This window comes from Podarcis muralis, chromosome Z (genome assembly GCF_964188315.1).
Source record: "Podarcis muralis chromosome Z, rPodMur119.hap1.1, whole genome shotgun sequence".
Taxonomy (NCBI): domain Eukaryota; kingdom Metazoa; phylum Chordata; class Lepidosauria; order Squamata; family Lacertidae; genus Podarcis; species Podarcis muralis.
In genome coordinates this window covers 25,987,866-26,004,670 of record NC_135673.1, presented here as the reverse complement: position 1 = coordinate 26,004,670, position 16,805 = coordinate 25,987,866, and the positions used below count along the sequence as shown (strand labels likewise).

The 16,805-nt window shown below is 45.0% G+C and overlaps 1 protein-coding gene across 3 annotated transcripts in view; it reads right to left on the bottom strand.

The window, feature by feature from the left end:
- Window positions 1-16,805, bottom strand: part of COL4A6 (collagen type IV alpha 6 chain) — a 176,534-nt gene that overhangs the window by 7,225 nt on the left and 152,504 nt on the right. For all 3 annotated transcript variants that reach the window (XM_077922416.1, XM_077922415.1, XM_077922418.1), the window contains 11 exons: window positions 16,706-16,769; window positions 14,621-14,695; window positions 13,853-13,960; window positions 12,593-12,700; window positions 10,921-10,992; window positions 10,001-10,126; window positions 8,745-8,861; window positions 7,476-7,637; window positions 4,649-4,747; window positions 2,669-2,815; window positions 1,350-1,466 (listed from right to left, as the gene is read on the bottom strand). In XM_077922416.1, the coding sequence (XP_077778542.1) occupies window positions 1,350-1,466; window positions 2,669-2,815; window positions 4,649-4,747; window positions 7,476-7,637; window positions 8,745-8,861; window positions 10,001-10,126; window positions 10,921-10,992; window positions 12,593-12,700; window positions 13,853-13,960; window positions 14,621-14,695; window positions 16,706-16,769 (1,195 nt within the window). The remainder of the gene's footprint in view (window positions 1-1,349; window positions 1,467-2,668; window positions 2,816-4,648; window positions 4,748-7,475; window positions 7,638-8,744; window positions 8,862-10,000; window positions 10,127-10,920; window positions 10,993-12,592; window positions 12,701-13,852; window positions 13,961-14,620; window positions 14,696-16,705; window positions 16,770-16,805) is intronic.

Below are 16,805 nucleotides of genomic sequence, written 5' to 3'. Positions count from 1 at the left end.
CAGAGATGCTCTGATGGGCACTATAGTGGTTCCCAATGCCCCTGAGTTTCAGCCAGCCTTTACAAGGGACCAGAGTTTCAGTTTGGTAGACCTTGCCCTGTGGAACTCCCTGCTGGTACAAGTTCAGCAGGAACCATTCTTGCCCTTTTTTTTTTGCAGGGGGTGTCTCCTAAAAACAGTGTTATTCACACAGGGCTTCTGCAGTGTGAATCCCCCCCCCACCCTGCCTAAAATTTACAGATGTTTTTATTGTAAGATTGTATGGTGTACACCATCTTTTATTTTTATGAAACTGTGGTTTACAAATAAACAAATACATGTTACACCTAATGCTTATGTGCAGCATTGCCTTTTCTTCTTCTTTGGTTAATTATACATACATGCCTCTACCACTGGCAGAGAAAGGGGTGTGTAGTGGTGTGGGCCGCCCCGGGTATCATCCCTGAAGGGGGGTGACATCACCACCCTGCCACCCTGGGATACTTGCCCTGCCCCTGTGGGCAGCTAGCCCCGCCCTGGGTGCACAGTATGCATGCTGCTCCAGGTGCCAGAGCATTTAGCTCTGCCTTTGGCCCCCACAGCTGTTTTCAGAACTGCAGCATGAATGCACTGGAATCCTCCTTTCCCCAGACTACCCCACCCCAACAAGTTCTCCTGCACAACTATGAGCATTAGTTTTAAAAGCTTTCACTGTGTGCAGCCTCCTCTTTCCACATAGCTATGGCTCTCCAGATGTTGTTAGACTCTAGCTAGCATGGCCAGTGCTCAAGAATGCTCACTGGGGCAAGACAGTTTGAGCATAAGGTCAATCCTGGACCAACTGCACTGGCTGCCAATTAGTTTCTGGGCCCAATTCAAAGTGCTGGTTTTGACCTCTGAAGCTTTTCATGGCTCAGGACTGCAATACCTCAAGGACCAGCTCTCCCCATATCAGACCCTGCAATAATCACCAGAGGCCCTTCTTTGTATGCCTCCTTCCTCCATGAGAGGTCCGGAGGGTGGCAACATGAGAATGGGCCTTTTCTGCAGTGGCTCCCTTTTGTGGAATGCCCTCCCCCGGGAGGCTCACCTGGTGCCTTCATTATACATCTTTGGGTGCCAGGCAAAAATATTTCTCTTCTCCCAGCCCTAATTAAACCATCTATGGCTTTTATAACTGTGGGAGGGGGGAAGTTATTATTTTGTTTGTTACTATGTTAGGCATTTTTGTGATCCTTCAAAGAATGGTGATATGGAAATTTAATAACTCATAATAATAAATGATGGATATTGTAGTCCCATTGGCTGGAGGGTCACAGATTTCCCTTCGCCGCCCTAGACACTAAAGAGACAATGTAAAAAGCATTTACCTTCAAATCCTGGTGGCCCAGTACTTCCTGGAGTCCCTGGATCTCCAACTACACCAGGTGACCCTGGCAAACCATTGACTCCCATCTGGCCCGGTCTACCTGCCATCCCTTTGGGGCCTGTTATATATATACATAAATAGCTTGTTAAGGTTTTTTTTTTCTCATACCCCTGTCTTCAGTCAAAACAAGAGATCTATGTCATGATGAGTAAAAAGGTAAAGGGACCCCTGACCATAAGGTCCAGTCATGGCCGACTCTGGGGTTGGGGCGCTCATCTCGCTTTACTGGCCGAGGGAGCCGGCGTACAGCTTCGGGGCATGTGGCCAGCATGACTAAGCCGCTTCTGGCGAAACCAGAGCAGCGTACAGAAATGCTGTTTACCTTCCTGCCGGAATGGTACCTATTTATCTACTTGCACTTTGACGTGCTTTCGAACTGCTAGGTTGGCAGGAGCAGATGAGTAGGGCCAGCTTATCTTAACCCAGAGGTGGGGAACCTGTGACTCCAACTCCCATCAGCCCCCAGCTAGCATGGCCAATTGCTAGGGATGATGGGAGCTGCACTCCAACAGCATCTGGATAGCCACAGGTTCCCCACTGCTGCCCCAGCCTTTCCATTCAATGCAGCTTAGCATAATAATAGCCAGGACTTCTAAAATGTCCACTTTATGAACATCCTTGCTGGGCAGAAGCAGCAGTGGCATCCTAGACATGGAGCATTTGTGCGAACCAACACAGGTTTAAAAGTGAGTTCTGGATGTAGGTTTTCTCCCCAGCCCTTTCCCAACACATGGGGAAATCGTATGAACTTTATGCCTCCACTTAAATGGCAGATTCCAAACCACAGAAAATAAAGCCAAGTTCCTATGCTGTAGCTTTCGAAACTAGGTCACACTTATTAGAGGGAAGAGGTGGGCCAAGTCAAAATTGTCTGCATTTTTAACTTTTTTTATTTATTTCTGATGGATTTTGCTATACACCCATTTTAAAATACACCATATGTATGTATGTTGTTGTTGTTGGTGTGTGTGTGTGTGTGTGTGTGTGTGACTCAGTAACCCAATATTGCATTTGATGTTTATGATCCATAGACCAAATAAACACAACTGTGATTAATTACTCAGTCTCTGCAACCTTTTTACTCGGGAGAGAGTGGCTTAGAGGGAAGAGATAAAAGTAAAAAGTAAAATAAGGAGTCAAGTGGAAGGGTAGGTTGTTAATCTGAGAATCTACTCTGCTGAGGCCACTTATATGCTCCTAAAATAAGGACACAGGAAACTGCCTTATACTGAAGGCATCCACGTAAGGTGCGTGCTTTACCTTGTGGTCCAGTCAGGCCCTGGAACCCAGTATCTCCATTCAAACCAGGGATGCCATCAATTCCTGGCAGACCAATTAAGCCTGGAGCAACTTTGACTTCTTCAACTTTCTGCACAAGACCAGGAGCCCCTTGAAGACCAGGAAACCCTGCACATGATGGATAGGAGAATGACCTGCCTTGATTATCAACAGATGGCGGTCAGAAAATATATCACATCACAACCCTAGTTGCCCTCCCCTTTACCATCAGTAGAGAAGACTGTACAACTGGGATGCTCAAGAGAAACAGGAATAATAATACAGTGGTGCCTCGCAAGACGAAATTAATCCGTTCCGCGAGTCTCTTCGTCTTGCGGTTTTTTCGTCTTGCGAAGCATGGCTATTAGTGGCTTAGCGGCTATTAGTGGCTTAGCGGCTATTAACGGCTTAGCGGCTTTAAGAAAAAGGAAACAAACTCGCAAGAACTCGCAAGACGTTTCGTCTTGCGAAGCAAGCCCATAGGGAAATTCGTCTTGCGGAAAGACTCAAAAAAAGGAAAACCCTTTCGTTTAGCGGGTTTTTCGTCTTGCGAGGCATTCGTCTTGCGGGGCACCACTGTATGGAGAAGATGCAGAACTTGGGAACTCCCTTTCTTGGGAGATTCACCTTGTCCTCTCTTTGCAACCATTCCCCACCCCACCCCTTTAAGGGACCCCTGACCATTAGGTCCAGTTGTGACCGACTCTGGCGTTGCGGCACTCATCTCGCTTTATTGGCAGTTTCCGGGCCATGTGGCCAGCATGACTAAGCTGCTTCTGGCGAACCAGAGCAGCACACGGAAATGCCATTTACCTTCCCACCAGAGCAGTACCTATTTATCTACTTGCACTTTGACGTGCTTTCGAACTGCTAGGTTGGCAGGAGCTGGGACCAAGCAACGGGAGCTCACACCATCGTGGGGATTCGAACCGCCGACCTTCTGATCGGCAAGTCCTAGGCTCTGTGGTTTAACCCACAGCGCCACCCACGTCCCACCCCACCCCTTTAGCTTCAGTCAAATTGAGGGGGTGGGGAGAGACATTAGATGTGTGTTTGCTCATATGTTCTAATCTTCCTCTCTTGCAGTGTGGTTCCCAAGCGGGAAATGCCCAAGGGAATTTCGCATATGGTCAGGCCCCATACACCGATCAAATTTTGGCTTACAAGATCAATCCTGGTAGGGATCTGGCCCCATGAAGCAAAAAGGTCCCCCACTTCTGTTATAGGTATTCAAAATGAAGCTTAAATATAACGCAAATTGCAAATAAAATATCCAAATATTGCACCTCCCAAGAATCATTCGGACATGATGGAAAGAACAAGGTTTCTGTCAGCTGGTATAAAGAATAGCAGTGAAATCGGATCACAGCAGGAGGAAACAGAAACGGAAATGGGCAAATCTTTACTGAATTTTGAAAGCCACAAGAACAAATACAGATGTTCTGTTCTATGCCAATAGCCAAGTCTTTCTCTGCTGATCTTCACACAGCCAAAAATAGCAACATCTGCTCACAAGAGGGAGGTATAATCAGGATCGAGGGAACTCGAAGGTTTATAGAAGTGCCAAAAATATATTCATGAAAAAACATGCCTTAAAAGGGCTGGGGGGGGGGGAGCAAAGAATTTTATTTATTTATTATTATTTTGCGGGGGAATGGAATGGAGTAGCCTAGAAAAGGGCATGGCTGCCTGGCTGGAACCCTGAACAGGAGCATTCCGCACCACAACCTTTTGGTCCTTCCTGTAAGTGACATATTTATCTTGATCGGATGAGAGGAGCTAAACTAAACAAAATTCTGAAAACTCAGTAAGAGGTCCTAACTACTTCAAACCAAAATCTTATTTTTGGCTAATCATGTAACAGGCAGCATAACAGAGAATCTATAACATTCTCTTATCACGCTATGTTTTGTTCCTTTCCCAAGGTCAAGTGCATCTCCCACTAAGCTGCTTGGCGCTTACCTCGACGGCCTGCTTCACCTTTTGGCCCAGGGAAACCGGCATCTCCTGGAGGACCATCTTTACCTGGCATTCCCATTAAACCTGGGTCACCTCTGAAGCCTGAGAAGATACAAGAGGTATAGACTTGCTTCTGCAACCAGACCACAGAAACTGATACTGGCAATCACATGAGCACATTAGTAAGAGAAAACCAGGCTATTTTGTTTTAGAATAGCATTAAGCAGCTTTCCGCAATCTGGTGCCCTCCAGATGTTTTAAGATTACAACTCCCATCATCATCAGTCAGGGAATTGGTGGGAATTGTAGTTGAAAGCCCCAGCCCCAGCCCCAGGCTGAGGAAGCTGGTACAGTGGTACCTCGGGTTAAGTACTTAATTCGTTCCGGAGGTCTGTTCTTAACCTGAAACTGTTCTTAACCTGAAGCACCTGAAGCACCACTTTAGCTAATGGGGGCTCCTGCTGCTGCCGCGCCACCGGAGCACAATTTCTGTCCTCATCCTGAAGCAAAGTTCTTAACCCGAAGCACTATTTCTGGGTTAGCGGAGTCTGTAACCTGAAGCATCTGTAACCTGAAGCATATGTAACCTGAGGTACCACTGTATATCAGTTTATACTGTTGCTCAAGGCTTTTCTAGGGCAAATCTGCATGCTTTTATATTTTCATTATGCCTGTCCTTTGATTTAAACAATCTTTCCAATTTATTTTATTTTTGGTCTGATTCTGGTCTCTTTCTGATTACCACTGATGTGTTCACTGAAGCAAAATTTAAGAACCTATTTTCATATACCACCTTTGACATCAATGGGGAGAGAAACCAGGATACAAATGTCTTCGACAAGCAAACACTGCAGAACTTGCTGAATACAGTGGTACCTCGGCTTAAGAACAGCCCTGTTTATGAACTATTAGGTATAAGAACTCCACAAAACCGGAAGTAGTGTTCCGGTTAGTGAACTTTAACTTGGTCTATGAACAGAAGGCGAATGGTGGAAGGGCATAGGCGGCGGGAGGCCTCATTAGGGAAAGCGTGCCTCAGTTTAAGAACAGCTTTGGTTTAAGAACGGGCTTCCGGAACGGATTAAGTTCATAAACCGAGGTACCACTATATATGCAAATGGAGCACATATTATTTAAAAAATTCTTCTCCTCTTACTTATCCTGAAGAGAAGGTAAATAAAAAAACCATCAAAACAGCAGTGGATTAATTAAAAAAAATCAGAGACTGGGATTACGTAAAAATTTACTTAGCTGGTGAAGCAAACATGGAATCCACATTTTCTTTAAAAGATATGACAGCAACAAGGTGTCTGTTGATTTCTTATGTGGAAGACTATTCAAGCTTCAAAATCAAATTCAGGTGCCTACATTTCCTCCCCAATTAGGATACATGTAGCACAGGTAAATTCTGTATGATATAGTTAATTGTGCTAGCTCTCCCACAAACATTATATATTAAGGATTATGATATGTACTTTTATTCCTTTATCAATCTTATAATTTTTTTGCCTACATCTTAAAAACATTATCCCTGGACAAAATCTGATCCTTAAAAAAAAGTAGCTGAGTTGGTGGAAGTAATTTCCCACACACTAGCAGTTGCAGAAGCTTCATTCTGATCTTCCAGCTTGAACTGCAACTTTGGCAACTGCACTGTGAAGGGGAAAAAAATAAAAGAAAAAAGGAAGACCCAGAGAAAAATCATAGGGGCTTCAAATGCTTGCATCTCCTTTGAGGTTAGCATCACCCTGCCCCAGGAGCTCATTTCTGGTGCCCAAATCTGGAGTCACTGTCCCAAGTTGAAGCTAAATGGGGATATGAATTCCAGTCTCCTAGGTCCTGGTCTACCACCTCACCATGTTAGCTCTCCAACATTGGACACTCAGTCACTTTGAGAGAGCTCAACCACAGCCATATGCAAAGTCCAGCTGCATGCTCCCCCCTCTTCTATTAGCAAGTGTTTTCCAAAGAGAAAAGGAGGAACCCCAATTTCATATGGAAATTCAACATTTTATACACATATTGTTATCCTAGGCAGAACTGCTCTTTTGCAGAGAAGCTCTGTCCTGGCAGTGTCAGCTTTTGCTGTAAAAGACGAATATAGAGAGCATTTCTCTCAGCTCCGCTGTCCTGTTTAACACCGAACTCAAGAGATGGAGGGATCTACCTAACTTCCTACTGACTTATGCTGCAGAACTTTTCACTTATTTGGGGCTAAAGCAGAACTGGACTGGGCCTGTTAACACTGTGAGCGTCTTAAAAGCATCTGCCTTTACCCCAGTGGTGGGAAACTGGCCCTGGTGCCAGTTTGGTCTGCTAAGCCATCCCCTCCACAAACTCACAGCCACCTGACATTGCAGGACAAACCATGACAGGGAACCCCAGTGGAGCTGATCAATCAGTTACAGGGAGGCCCTTCAAACTTTGATCGCTGTCAATCATCCAATGACATTATGGCATCAGGTGATTTATAAATGGGATGTCTCACTCACTTGTCACTGTTCATTTATTTATTTAGATTCCCTACCTGCCCTACATAAGATTCCTGGACAGGTTGGCCCATGGTGTGTGAGGGAATTAAGTTGGATTAAATTCCCTACTTCTATTTTTCAAAGTTTCTTACACACACACATTTTGTTGGGAGCTACACAGAGTAGTTGAAGCAACCCAGTCACATGGGCAGCATATAAAACAACAGCAACACCACCACCACAATATCCTTTTCCATTTACTGACCATCACAGATTAACTTGGGCTTAAGAATGACTAGAAGGAGAAAGCTGTAAAAATAATGTAAATGATAATCATATTAATGAAAGTAACACTGTACCTTTGAATCCTGATGCTCCCGGGACTCCGCCCAACCCAGGGGAGCCCATGTCACCTTTGAAACCTTTTAGTCCAGGATGACCAGGGAGGCCTGGGTCACCAGTAACACCTTGGTTGGAGGCCGGGCCTGGTGGTCCACGTGGCCCAGGGGGACCTGGGAAGCCTGGGGCAAACAGGAACAAGGAAAGGTAGCTCAGAGACTATGTTGGTCTTCAGTCTTGGGGTTTCCCCAGGCTCTGCACATCTCACCAGACCACATCCAAGCCAACATAAACACTGCAGCATCAATATGGCATCACTGCAGACTGTTGTCAAAAGGGTGCAGGTTATTGTATAACTGAGAGGAGACCCTTGCAAGTAGAATCCAAGCTTACAACCTCTAATATGGTTGTAGGATTTTTTAGAATGAAATTTTTATCACCCTTATAACCACAGGGGAAAGATAGCCCTTTAATTCGTAGGATGGTAGGAGGATCTGAATATCAATTAATATTTTGTGCACTTGTTACCCCCCCCCCCCCAAAAAAAACCCCTTGTTCTTGTACCTAAGGAAGAGTTTGCATTTTTACTCTTAGGGTTGCATCCACTGCTGGTCGTACTCAGAGCAGACCTGCTGAACTGAATGGAGATGACAAACTTAGGCCCATTCATTTCAGCAGGACTGCTCTGAGTTGGGCTCAGCTGCAGACAATCCTTAATCAGCAGCAATAGTCTAGTAATGAAGTATGATTAAGTGGTTTTTTAAAACTGGTATTTTTTATTTTAAAACTGCTTTATTGATGTAACTTTGGAAAAGGCTTTTATATTGTCTGAATTATATCTAATGCACTGGATTTTTTTTAAGTAATGAAATTACAAGCATAAATGTACAATAATATATTTCAAAATAAGAATTGCTTTTATTTTTAAACATATTATTGTATACTTATGCTTGCAATTTTGTTTGCTGCCTTGAACTGACTTGGTTCGTTCAAGCACATTAACACAAAACTTTTGCTATAGTAGTTCAATTCATTCTGCAGTATATGCATTATGCTGCTGGTTAAATGCATGCAATGTCATTATTCAACCTAATTTGCGTACATTATGCTGATTATAGAACTTAAAGCCTTTGGATCCAGCTTTTGGGAGGTTGTATTCCTGAACTGCAGGATTCCACCACACATTCTGGCAGATTCTCCTGTCAGGGCTTTGCTGGTGCTTGATTAATGTGTCTCTCTCCTTCCAGCTTAATTTCTAAAGCCAAGCGGTTGGATTCCCAACTCCATACCTGGTCTACCATCTTCTCCAGGAAGTCCAGCATCACCGGGTCTCCCAGGAATTTTTGATGGAAGAGAGATGCCTGGAGGCCCTTGCAAACCAGGAGGACCCATAGCTCCAGGACGACCTAAAGTGACATGGACAAAGATTAACTAGAAGAATATGAACTAGGGGTTGCGCGATCCAGCTCACTTTGCTCACCAACACCATCCCCTCGCCTAAACCACCGCTCCCCCTCCCTCCTTGCCAAAGCTACCACTACCCTGGCCAAACCTCCACTTGCTGGCCTGCTCCACCAGCTGGCCTGGGCTACCCAGCCACTCATTTACTGGTCTCAGTCACCTGCCAGAGTCTCTCGTTCACTCCCCCTCACCCTCCAACGCTGCAGCTATGGCTCAGCAGCTCCAAGAGCCCTGTTTGTTGTCATGCTGTAGCACGTAGCACCACCGGTTGGCAGCCACGCAAACTGTGGCATGGTAACATCCTTAAGAAATCATTTATTATATAAAATACGTATCAGATATTCAATCAGAAGTGGAGCATGTGGCATGGAGCTTAACGTGCAATGTCATTTATTATCACAACAAGCTCAGCTATAGTTTTTGGATGATTAAATTAAGTTGTTTTATTTTTATCCCATTGCTTTAAGGCAGAAATATTTGCCACCATGGTCTCCACACACACACACACACACTCTCTTATATATATATAATGTGCTTTTTTCTGGGAGGACGCAGGGGTACGCATACCCCTAAACATTTTGTAAATCTAAGTTTGGCCTCATTGAGGGGCAGTATTTCAATATGAGTAGGAAAATGAGAGTACCCCTAAACATTTTACAAAAAAAAAAAAAAAAAAAAAAAGAACTGTGTGTGTGAACATAACACTTTTGTAACTCTTACAAGAGGGATGGGAACCTGTATACAATCCAGATGTTGGATCATAGTTCCCATTGCTCCCAATCCTTGGCCATGCTATTTTAGGCTGATGGGAGAGTGATCAACATCTAGGAGACGTACAAGTTCCCATCCCAGCCTTACAATGATTACCGCACTGCAGTTGTAGTGGGGGGGAGGAGGGACAGAGAGAGGTTTGTGTTAGGCCAGCTTCCGAGTTCATGGCAGAGGTGAAATATGAACCAGGGACTTCCCAGTCCATAGCCCAGTATCTTAACCATTCTGCTGCACCAGCTCTCAACACTCCTCTTCTAACTCATGGTCTCTTTCAGCTGCTGTTTATGATCTCTTTGTGGTGGCTGTTATTTACCCAAGTCTCCTGCAGGTCCCTTCTGTCCAGGCAAGCCTGGGGGTCCAATTTGAAAACCGGGAACGCCTTGTTCTCCTTTGGCACCTGGCATTCCTGCAGGCCCTGGAAGTCCAATTTCACTCAGACCTAAACAAGGAGTGGGAGGATGAAAAGCAGGTCAAAGCAGACCATTAAACGCCATCAAAGAACCCCCCCCCCCTGCAATGGGTCACACAACACTTCTCCCCTCCTCTGCTGGGGGCACAGTATCCTGCTCTGGCACTTAGCTGAGAATGTTGGCAGTGCAAGGAAATTTAAACAGACCACAAAAATTGTTGCAGAGAATGGAATTTCCGAGAGGGCCAAAGAAAAGTATACCTTAATCTCATCGCTGTGATATTTAGAGATTTGGGTATAGGTTGCGGAGATGGCAAAGGCTCCTTTAGGAATCGGCTGTCAAAGGATTTGAAGTGGCCACATCCCCTCACAGGCAACCTTTGGGGGGGGCGGGGGCGGGGGGACACATGACAGCAGTGGTTGGGGCCAGAGTCAAAAGTGGGCAAGGCAAAAAACACGACCTTTACCTTTGTGCACCAGGCTACGTCACACACACACAGAAGTCAGCGGTTTCTGCAGGTGCACACATACACACTCACTCCCCTCTCCCTTCCCTACCCAAACAAGCAAGACAAATCGCCCCAGTCTCAGGACACATTGCAGCCAGACAAAAGCACTCAAGTGAGGGTGAAATGATGGGCCAAGGAGGTGTGTGGGGACAGGTTCAAGAGACAGAGAGAGACATGGAGGGTCACATTTGGCAGCCCTGAGGTTCCCCATTCCAGGACCTCAAGGTCCACAGGTGGTCTTGGAGATAACTACCAAAAGATGGAGCAGGTGCCCACGTCATTAGGCGTCTTCCTAGTCTGTTTCAATTTATTTACCTGGTGTTCCAGGTGAGCCCTTTGTGCCTGGTAAACCATTTAAGCCAGTCAAGCCTGGAGAGCCGGGGAATCCTAGGGAGATATTTGGAAAACACTGAATTGAGTAACAGGAAGCAACTGAGACACTGGAGGAAAACTGGTTTATTTATTCGAAGATTTATTTGCCCTGCCTTGTGAGCCAGTGGACCTATAGCAAGGCTTATAGTCACCTTTAAAGATACAAACGGAGGGCGCTTTCAGAGAGGCGTTTTATTGTGAGCATATTCTACTACATGTTCTTGACACAAGAATAGTGCATTAGTGAGGGATTGGTTCTGCTTCGGTTTGTTCTGCAATTCTTCCCCAGGGCTACCACATTGTTGCTATCTACAGTGCTGTGGAGCAGTGATCTCAAAGGGTGTGGCATGCTATGCAAGCGTAGCAGCAAGAATCAAGGACAATCAATATTATAGTTTGGGAATGACTCATGTTCTTATGCAGCTGCACTATTTTATACTTTCTGGATGTTCCATGATCATATTGCAAAGTAGTTGCGTTCTGTGTTTCTTTTTGTTTCCGAATGTATTTCTTAACAATAAAATTTTTTGGTATGCTGCAAGCAATTTTTTTCCCCCTGGAAGTGTGGCTCAGAGAAAAAAAGTGAGAGCCACAGCTACAGAACAACAAAAGCAGGAAAATAAGCCAGAACATTAGGGGTATAAAAAGTCACAGGATTTTAGCACCAAGTTACAGGATATATGCTGACTAGAAATAAAGCAGTGTGTCGGCAGCAAAATATTTGCAGGTGTAAATAGTACTGAAAGTGGGACCTAATATGTCTGCCCTGATAGTATCATGATCAAGAAAGGTTCCCCCCCATCTTTAATTTTATTTATTTTTATTAAGTCATAAAAATTATGTACCATTTGATTGTAAAAAACAAACCTCAAAGCAGTTTACAAAAAGTTTCACAGTTTAATGTTGATTTTAATTATTATATACTGTATGTTTTTTTTTAATACTGTTATGCTTATAAGACACCTAGGAAATATTCTTTGATGCACTGATGGCCAGCTGTATAAATTTAATTCAACAAATGAAGTCTAAAAACCCGGTGTGAGGAAGTAGAACTGACCTACCCTATTCCTTTATCTTGAGGCCACTGCCGAAAAGGCTCTGTACTGACTCACCATCGTAGCAGCAGCAAAGATAACATAATGGGGTGGGGCTGTTCACCCTCCTCCCTCCAGCTGAGCTGCTGCTGTAAAGTAGGATAGAGAGGGGCAAAGCTCTGGAGAGGTCAGCATAGTGCAAATGTCCTAGCAGAACCTATCTGGTGCTCCTGCCAGAGCATTTGCACCATGCCAACCTCACTGCCCTCCACCTTAGTATGAAGCAGTGACTTAGTCAGAGGGAGGTCAAGCTAGCCACCACATGCTTGCACAGTACCAATGATGGTGCCCTGACTCCACAGTTAGCTAATGACTGTTACTGGCTTGGTGGGAAATTCCCTGCACATGCCTCCCTTCCGAAATGTCCCTGATACCGGACTCGCTGAAATGAACAATGGATCGAAGCCTGTTGACTTCAGTCAGTCTGCTCTCAGGGTGATTAATGGTTCATGTCAACCTTTGTCTTTCCAGATCCCCCTCCCTACCAACATTTTGGGTAATTTAAGAAAATAAAGTCATACCTTTTAGCCCTGCAATGCCAGGACGCCCTGTAAGTCCTGGAGGGCCACGCTGCCCAGGAATGCCTGGAAAACCTGGGTTGCCCCTTGAAATCCCAACTCCAGGGAAACCTGGACGTGGGCGGGCGGAGAGGAAGAATCAACAGATTAAGACACAGCCTTAAAATGCATGACACATTATCATTATCTATTTAACTTGTGAGATCTCTTGCTGTGCAAAAAGAACCCAAGTAACCCTGAGAGCATAAGCATACATAAAAGCAAAACGAAACATAAAAATAAAACCCATTTTTTACATTTATGTAGAAACCCAGGCAATTCATGAAAAATATGCAAATCAACCCCCCCCCCCAACAATAGCAGGAAAAAGCTTCAACAGCACAACAGCAGACAGTTACTGTAACCCATATACCTTCACAGCAAAGTTTGAACTCTCAGAAGCTATGAGCATGTGTACATTGAACTCAGATGAATTTTTAAGAAAACAAGTGCAGGAGGAAGGCTGCAGGAATGCAGGAAATTGCTTCCTACCAATGGACCATTGGTCAGCCTAGCTGAGCACTGTCAACACTGGGTTGTATCCAACATTAGTCATACTCAGAGCAGACCATTAAAATTAATGGAAATGACTAAGTTGGGTTTATTAATTTCAGTGGGTCTACAGTGGTGCCCCGCAAGACGAATGCCTCGCAAGACGAAAAACTCGCTAGACGAAAGGGTTTTCCGTTTTTCGAGTCGTTCTGCAAGACGAATTTCCCTATGGGCTTGCTTCGCAAGACGAAACGTCTTGCGAGTTCTTGCGAGTTTGTTTCCTTTTTCTTAAAGCCACTAAGCCGTTAATAGCCGCTAAGCCGCTAATAGCCGTGCTTCGCAAGACGAGAAAACCGCAAGACGAAGAGACTCGCGGAACGGATTAATTTCGTCTTGCGAGGCACCACTGTACTTTCAGCAAAACTCAGTGGATGGAAGTGCCTATCCCAGGGTCATCTAGTGAGGTCACGCTTCCAACTTCCTCCTTCAGCTCTATAGTATGTAAGGATGTAAAAAGTAACCACTCTCACCATCTCATGACTAAGGCACCCAGAGGCCTTGTGGGTGCTAAGGGTGGCAACCCCTGTTGCAACCACTAAACCCCACTTGCTAATATAAAGTCTTGGAGGGGAGGACAAGAAGGCACCTTTCCCATGCATTTGTTGAACTGAATATTCATCTCACAGGAAACATGGACTGTCTGGTTAACTACCCGCAAAAGAGCATAGATACCTGGTGGTCCATCTTGGCCAAAGTCCCCCGGTGCACCTTTATTTCCTTTTATCCCAACGCTTCCTGGGAATCCTGGCTCACCCTTTGGTCCATCAAGTCCTCTTGCACCTCAAAAGATCACACAGGAAGTCTTGTCATTGTTTTAGATGTTTGATGCACTGGTCCATTTGGCCACTGGCCCACCACCAATCATCCTGCATCTTTCCCAACTCACTAAATTTTAAGCTGGAATTGCCAAGGACTCAGCCTGGGATGTTTCACATGCGAAATACGTCACTGAGCTCTGCCCCTCCCCAAGCATGTATCTACATCCAAAACACATGGTGTGTGCCATCAGAAACAGCTCAGCAGTGCTAAGTTAAAGTCACTTAGTGTATATAATTGTTCCACTGGAGATATATTTCGCACTAGTGGAGTGTTGTTGCACCTGAGAATGTATTATCAGGCTGCTAGTAACTTTGTTGTGCAATAGATTGTATAATCTATTATGCAACAAATATCTGTGATTGCAACTGTTGTGTTGGATTCCTCTGTTGTGCAGCATTAACACCCACATGTCAGCTAGTGCAAGAGCCCTTGTGGTAGCAGATAGAGAATGTCCAATATAGCCCCATCCTGACAGTGGCAATCTGAAAAATTGCGAATAATGTGACTACCTACTTTTATTTTAAAACTAAAGGAGTATGAAGCCTTAATCAATATTTTAGCAAGATAACCCAGAAGCTTTTCCTTTCAGAAACCTTTCAAAGATCACCACCAGTTGTATACCTGGAAGTCCAGGGTCCCCTTGTTCTCCTTTAATTCCTACACCACCTGGGATTCCAAATGATTCTCCTCGGTCACCTGGAACAGGGGAACAACCACCACCACTATTATGTCTCCAGAGGTTCCCATGTCAGCTGCAACTCTCAGAGAGTTAGGAATGATGCACCACCAAGGATACAGAAGCACACCATAGCTTAGGAAGGCCATTTCACTTGAACAAAGCTCAAGTGGTACAGGAAACCCTCATATACTCCCTCCTGTCAGAGAGGATCCAATGGCTGGACTTAATGGTTGGGGGTCAGTTTCAGTTCATGAAGTCACATCCTGGAGAAGCTGTCACTTTGCAGTTCAGTGGCTCATCACATGAGGCAGCAGTCTATATATCACAATCTATTGGTCATTCTTACAGCAGAGTGGCACTGAACCACGTAAATTAATTATGTGGTGTGTTCCTAGTCTTGAACCTGCCAATCAATTTCATTAAGTGGCCAAGGGTTCAAGTGTTATGAGAGCAGAGCAATGACATTTCTTTCACTTTAAATGCTGCCTGTTACTAGGAGCACCAAAGATGGTTAAAAAAAATAAAATTACTTTCATTTATTTAACATATATTTATAACACTTAACATATGTACACTTTCAAGCAGTTTACAAAATTATGAATTCCTTCTCTCTCTCTCTTTAGTGCGCATGCGGGCACACACACATAAAAACAATAAAACTGAAGAACTACATATAATACAACACTTATCCAGGGGTTATGTTCCAGGGATAGCGCATAAAGCTAAAATCACATCTAGTCAAAACATCCTGGGTGCAGTGGTGGGTGGGGTTGCCAGAGTTTTCTCCCCCTAGATGCCTGTCTGGTTTTTGTCCCTTTTCAATTTTCTTTTAAAAAAATATTTTTGCCACGAGTGTAAAGCTGAATGTGCATAAGTTAAACACACATTTAGTTGTGAGTTATCTGTAAAAGACTACAATAAAAAAATAAGATCCTGCAAAAACCAAAAAGATAGCAGCACATTTTGCAAAATGTCTTCAGGATCAAGGGCTCCCTCCTTTCCTCAGCCTCCCTCTTACCAAGGCACATCCTGACTCACAATATACAATACTCCCCCCCCCACCATTAACACCTGTTCATCACACTCAAATTCTGATTACTCAAATGTATAAGGTAAAGGTAAAGGGACCCCTGACCATTAGGTCCAGTCGTGGCCGACTCTGGGGTTGTGGCACTCATCTCGCTTTAATGGCCAAGGGAGCCGGCGTACAGCTTCTGGGTCATGTGGCCAGCATGACTAAGCTGCTTCTGGCAAACCAGAGCAGTGCACGGAAATGCCGTTTACCTTCCTGCCGGAGCTGTACCTATTTATCTACTTACACTGCATGCTTTCGAACTGCTAGGTTGGCAGGAGCAGGGACTGAGCAACAGGAGCTCACCCCGCTAAGGGGATTCGAACCGCTGACCTTCTGATCAGCAAGTCCTAGGCTCTGTGGTTTAACCTACAGTGCCACCCGCGTCCCTCATTTGATGTATACTCAAATGTATAAAGGTAAAGGTACCCCTGCCCATACAGGCCAGTCTTGACAGCCTCTAGGGTTGTGCGCTCATCTCACTCTAGAGGCCGGGAGCCAGCGCTGTCCGCAGACACTTCCGGGTCACGTGGCCAGCGTGACAAGCTGCATCTGGCAAGCCAGCGCAGCACACGGAATGCCGTTTACCTTCCCGCTGGTAAGCGGCCCCTATTTATTTACTTGCACTTAGGGGTGCTTTCGAACTGCTAGGTTGGCAGGTGCTGGGACCGAACAACGGAAGCGCACCCCACCGCGGGGATTCGAACCGCCGACCATACGATCGGCAAGTCCTAGGCGCTGAGGTTTTACCCACAGCGCCACCCGCGTCCCCAAATCAAATGTATACATCTACATAAATCATACAATACTTAACTACTCGTCCCATTCTAGCACATCTCCACCAATGCACACAACACACAACTTTACGTTCCCCATTAGGACTATCTCCTGCTGTGACCCCTTTGTAGTTTCCCCGTTGGAAATGGTACCTGAAAATATCACACCAGTGACTTACCCTTTGAACCACGCAATCCCGTATTCCCTGGGAATCCAGATGGCCCCATCAAACCCTCATCACCCTGGTGAAGGAAATCACTTTATTTATAATTCACCTT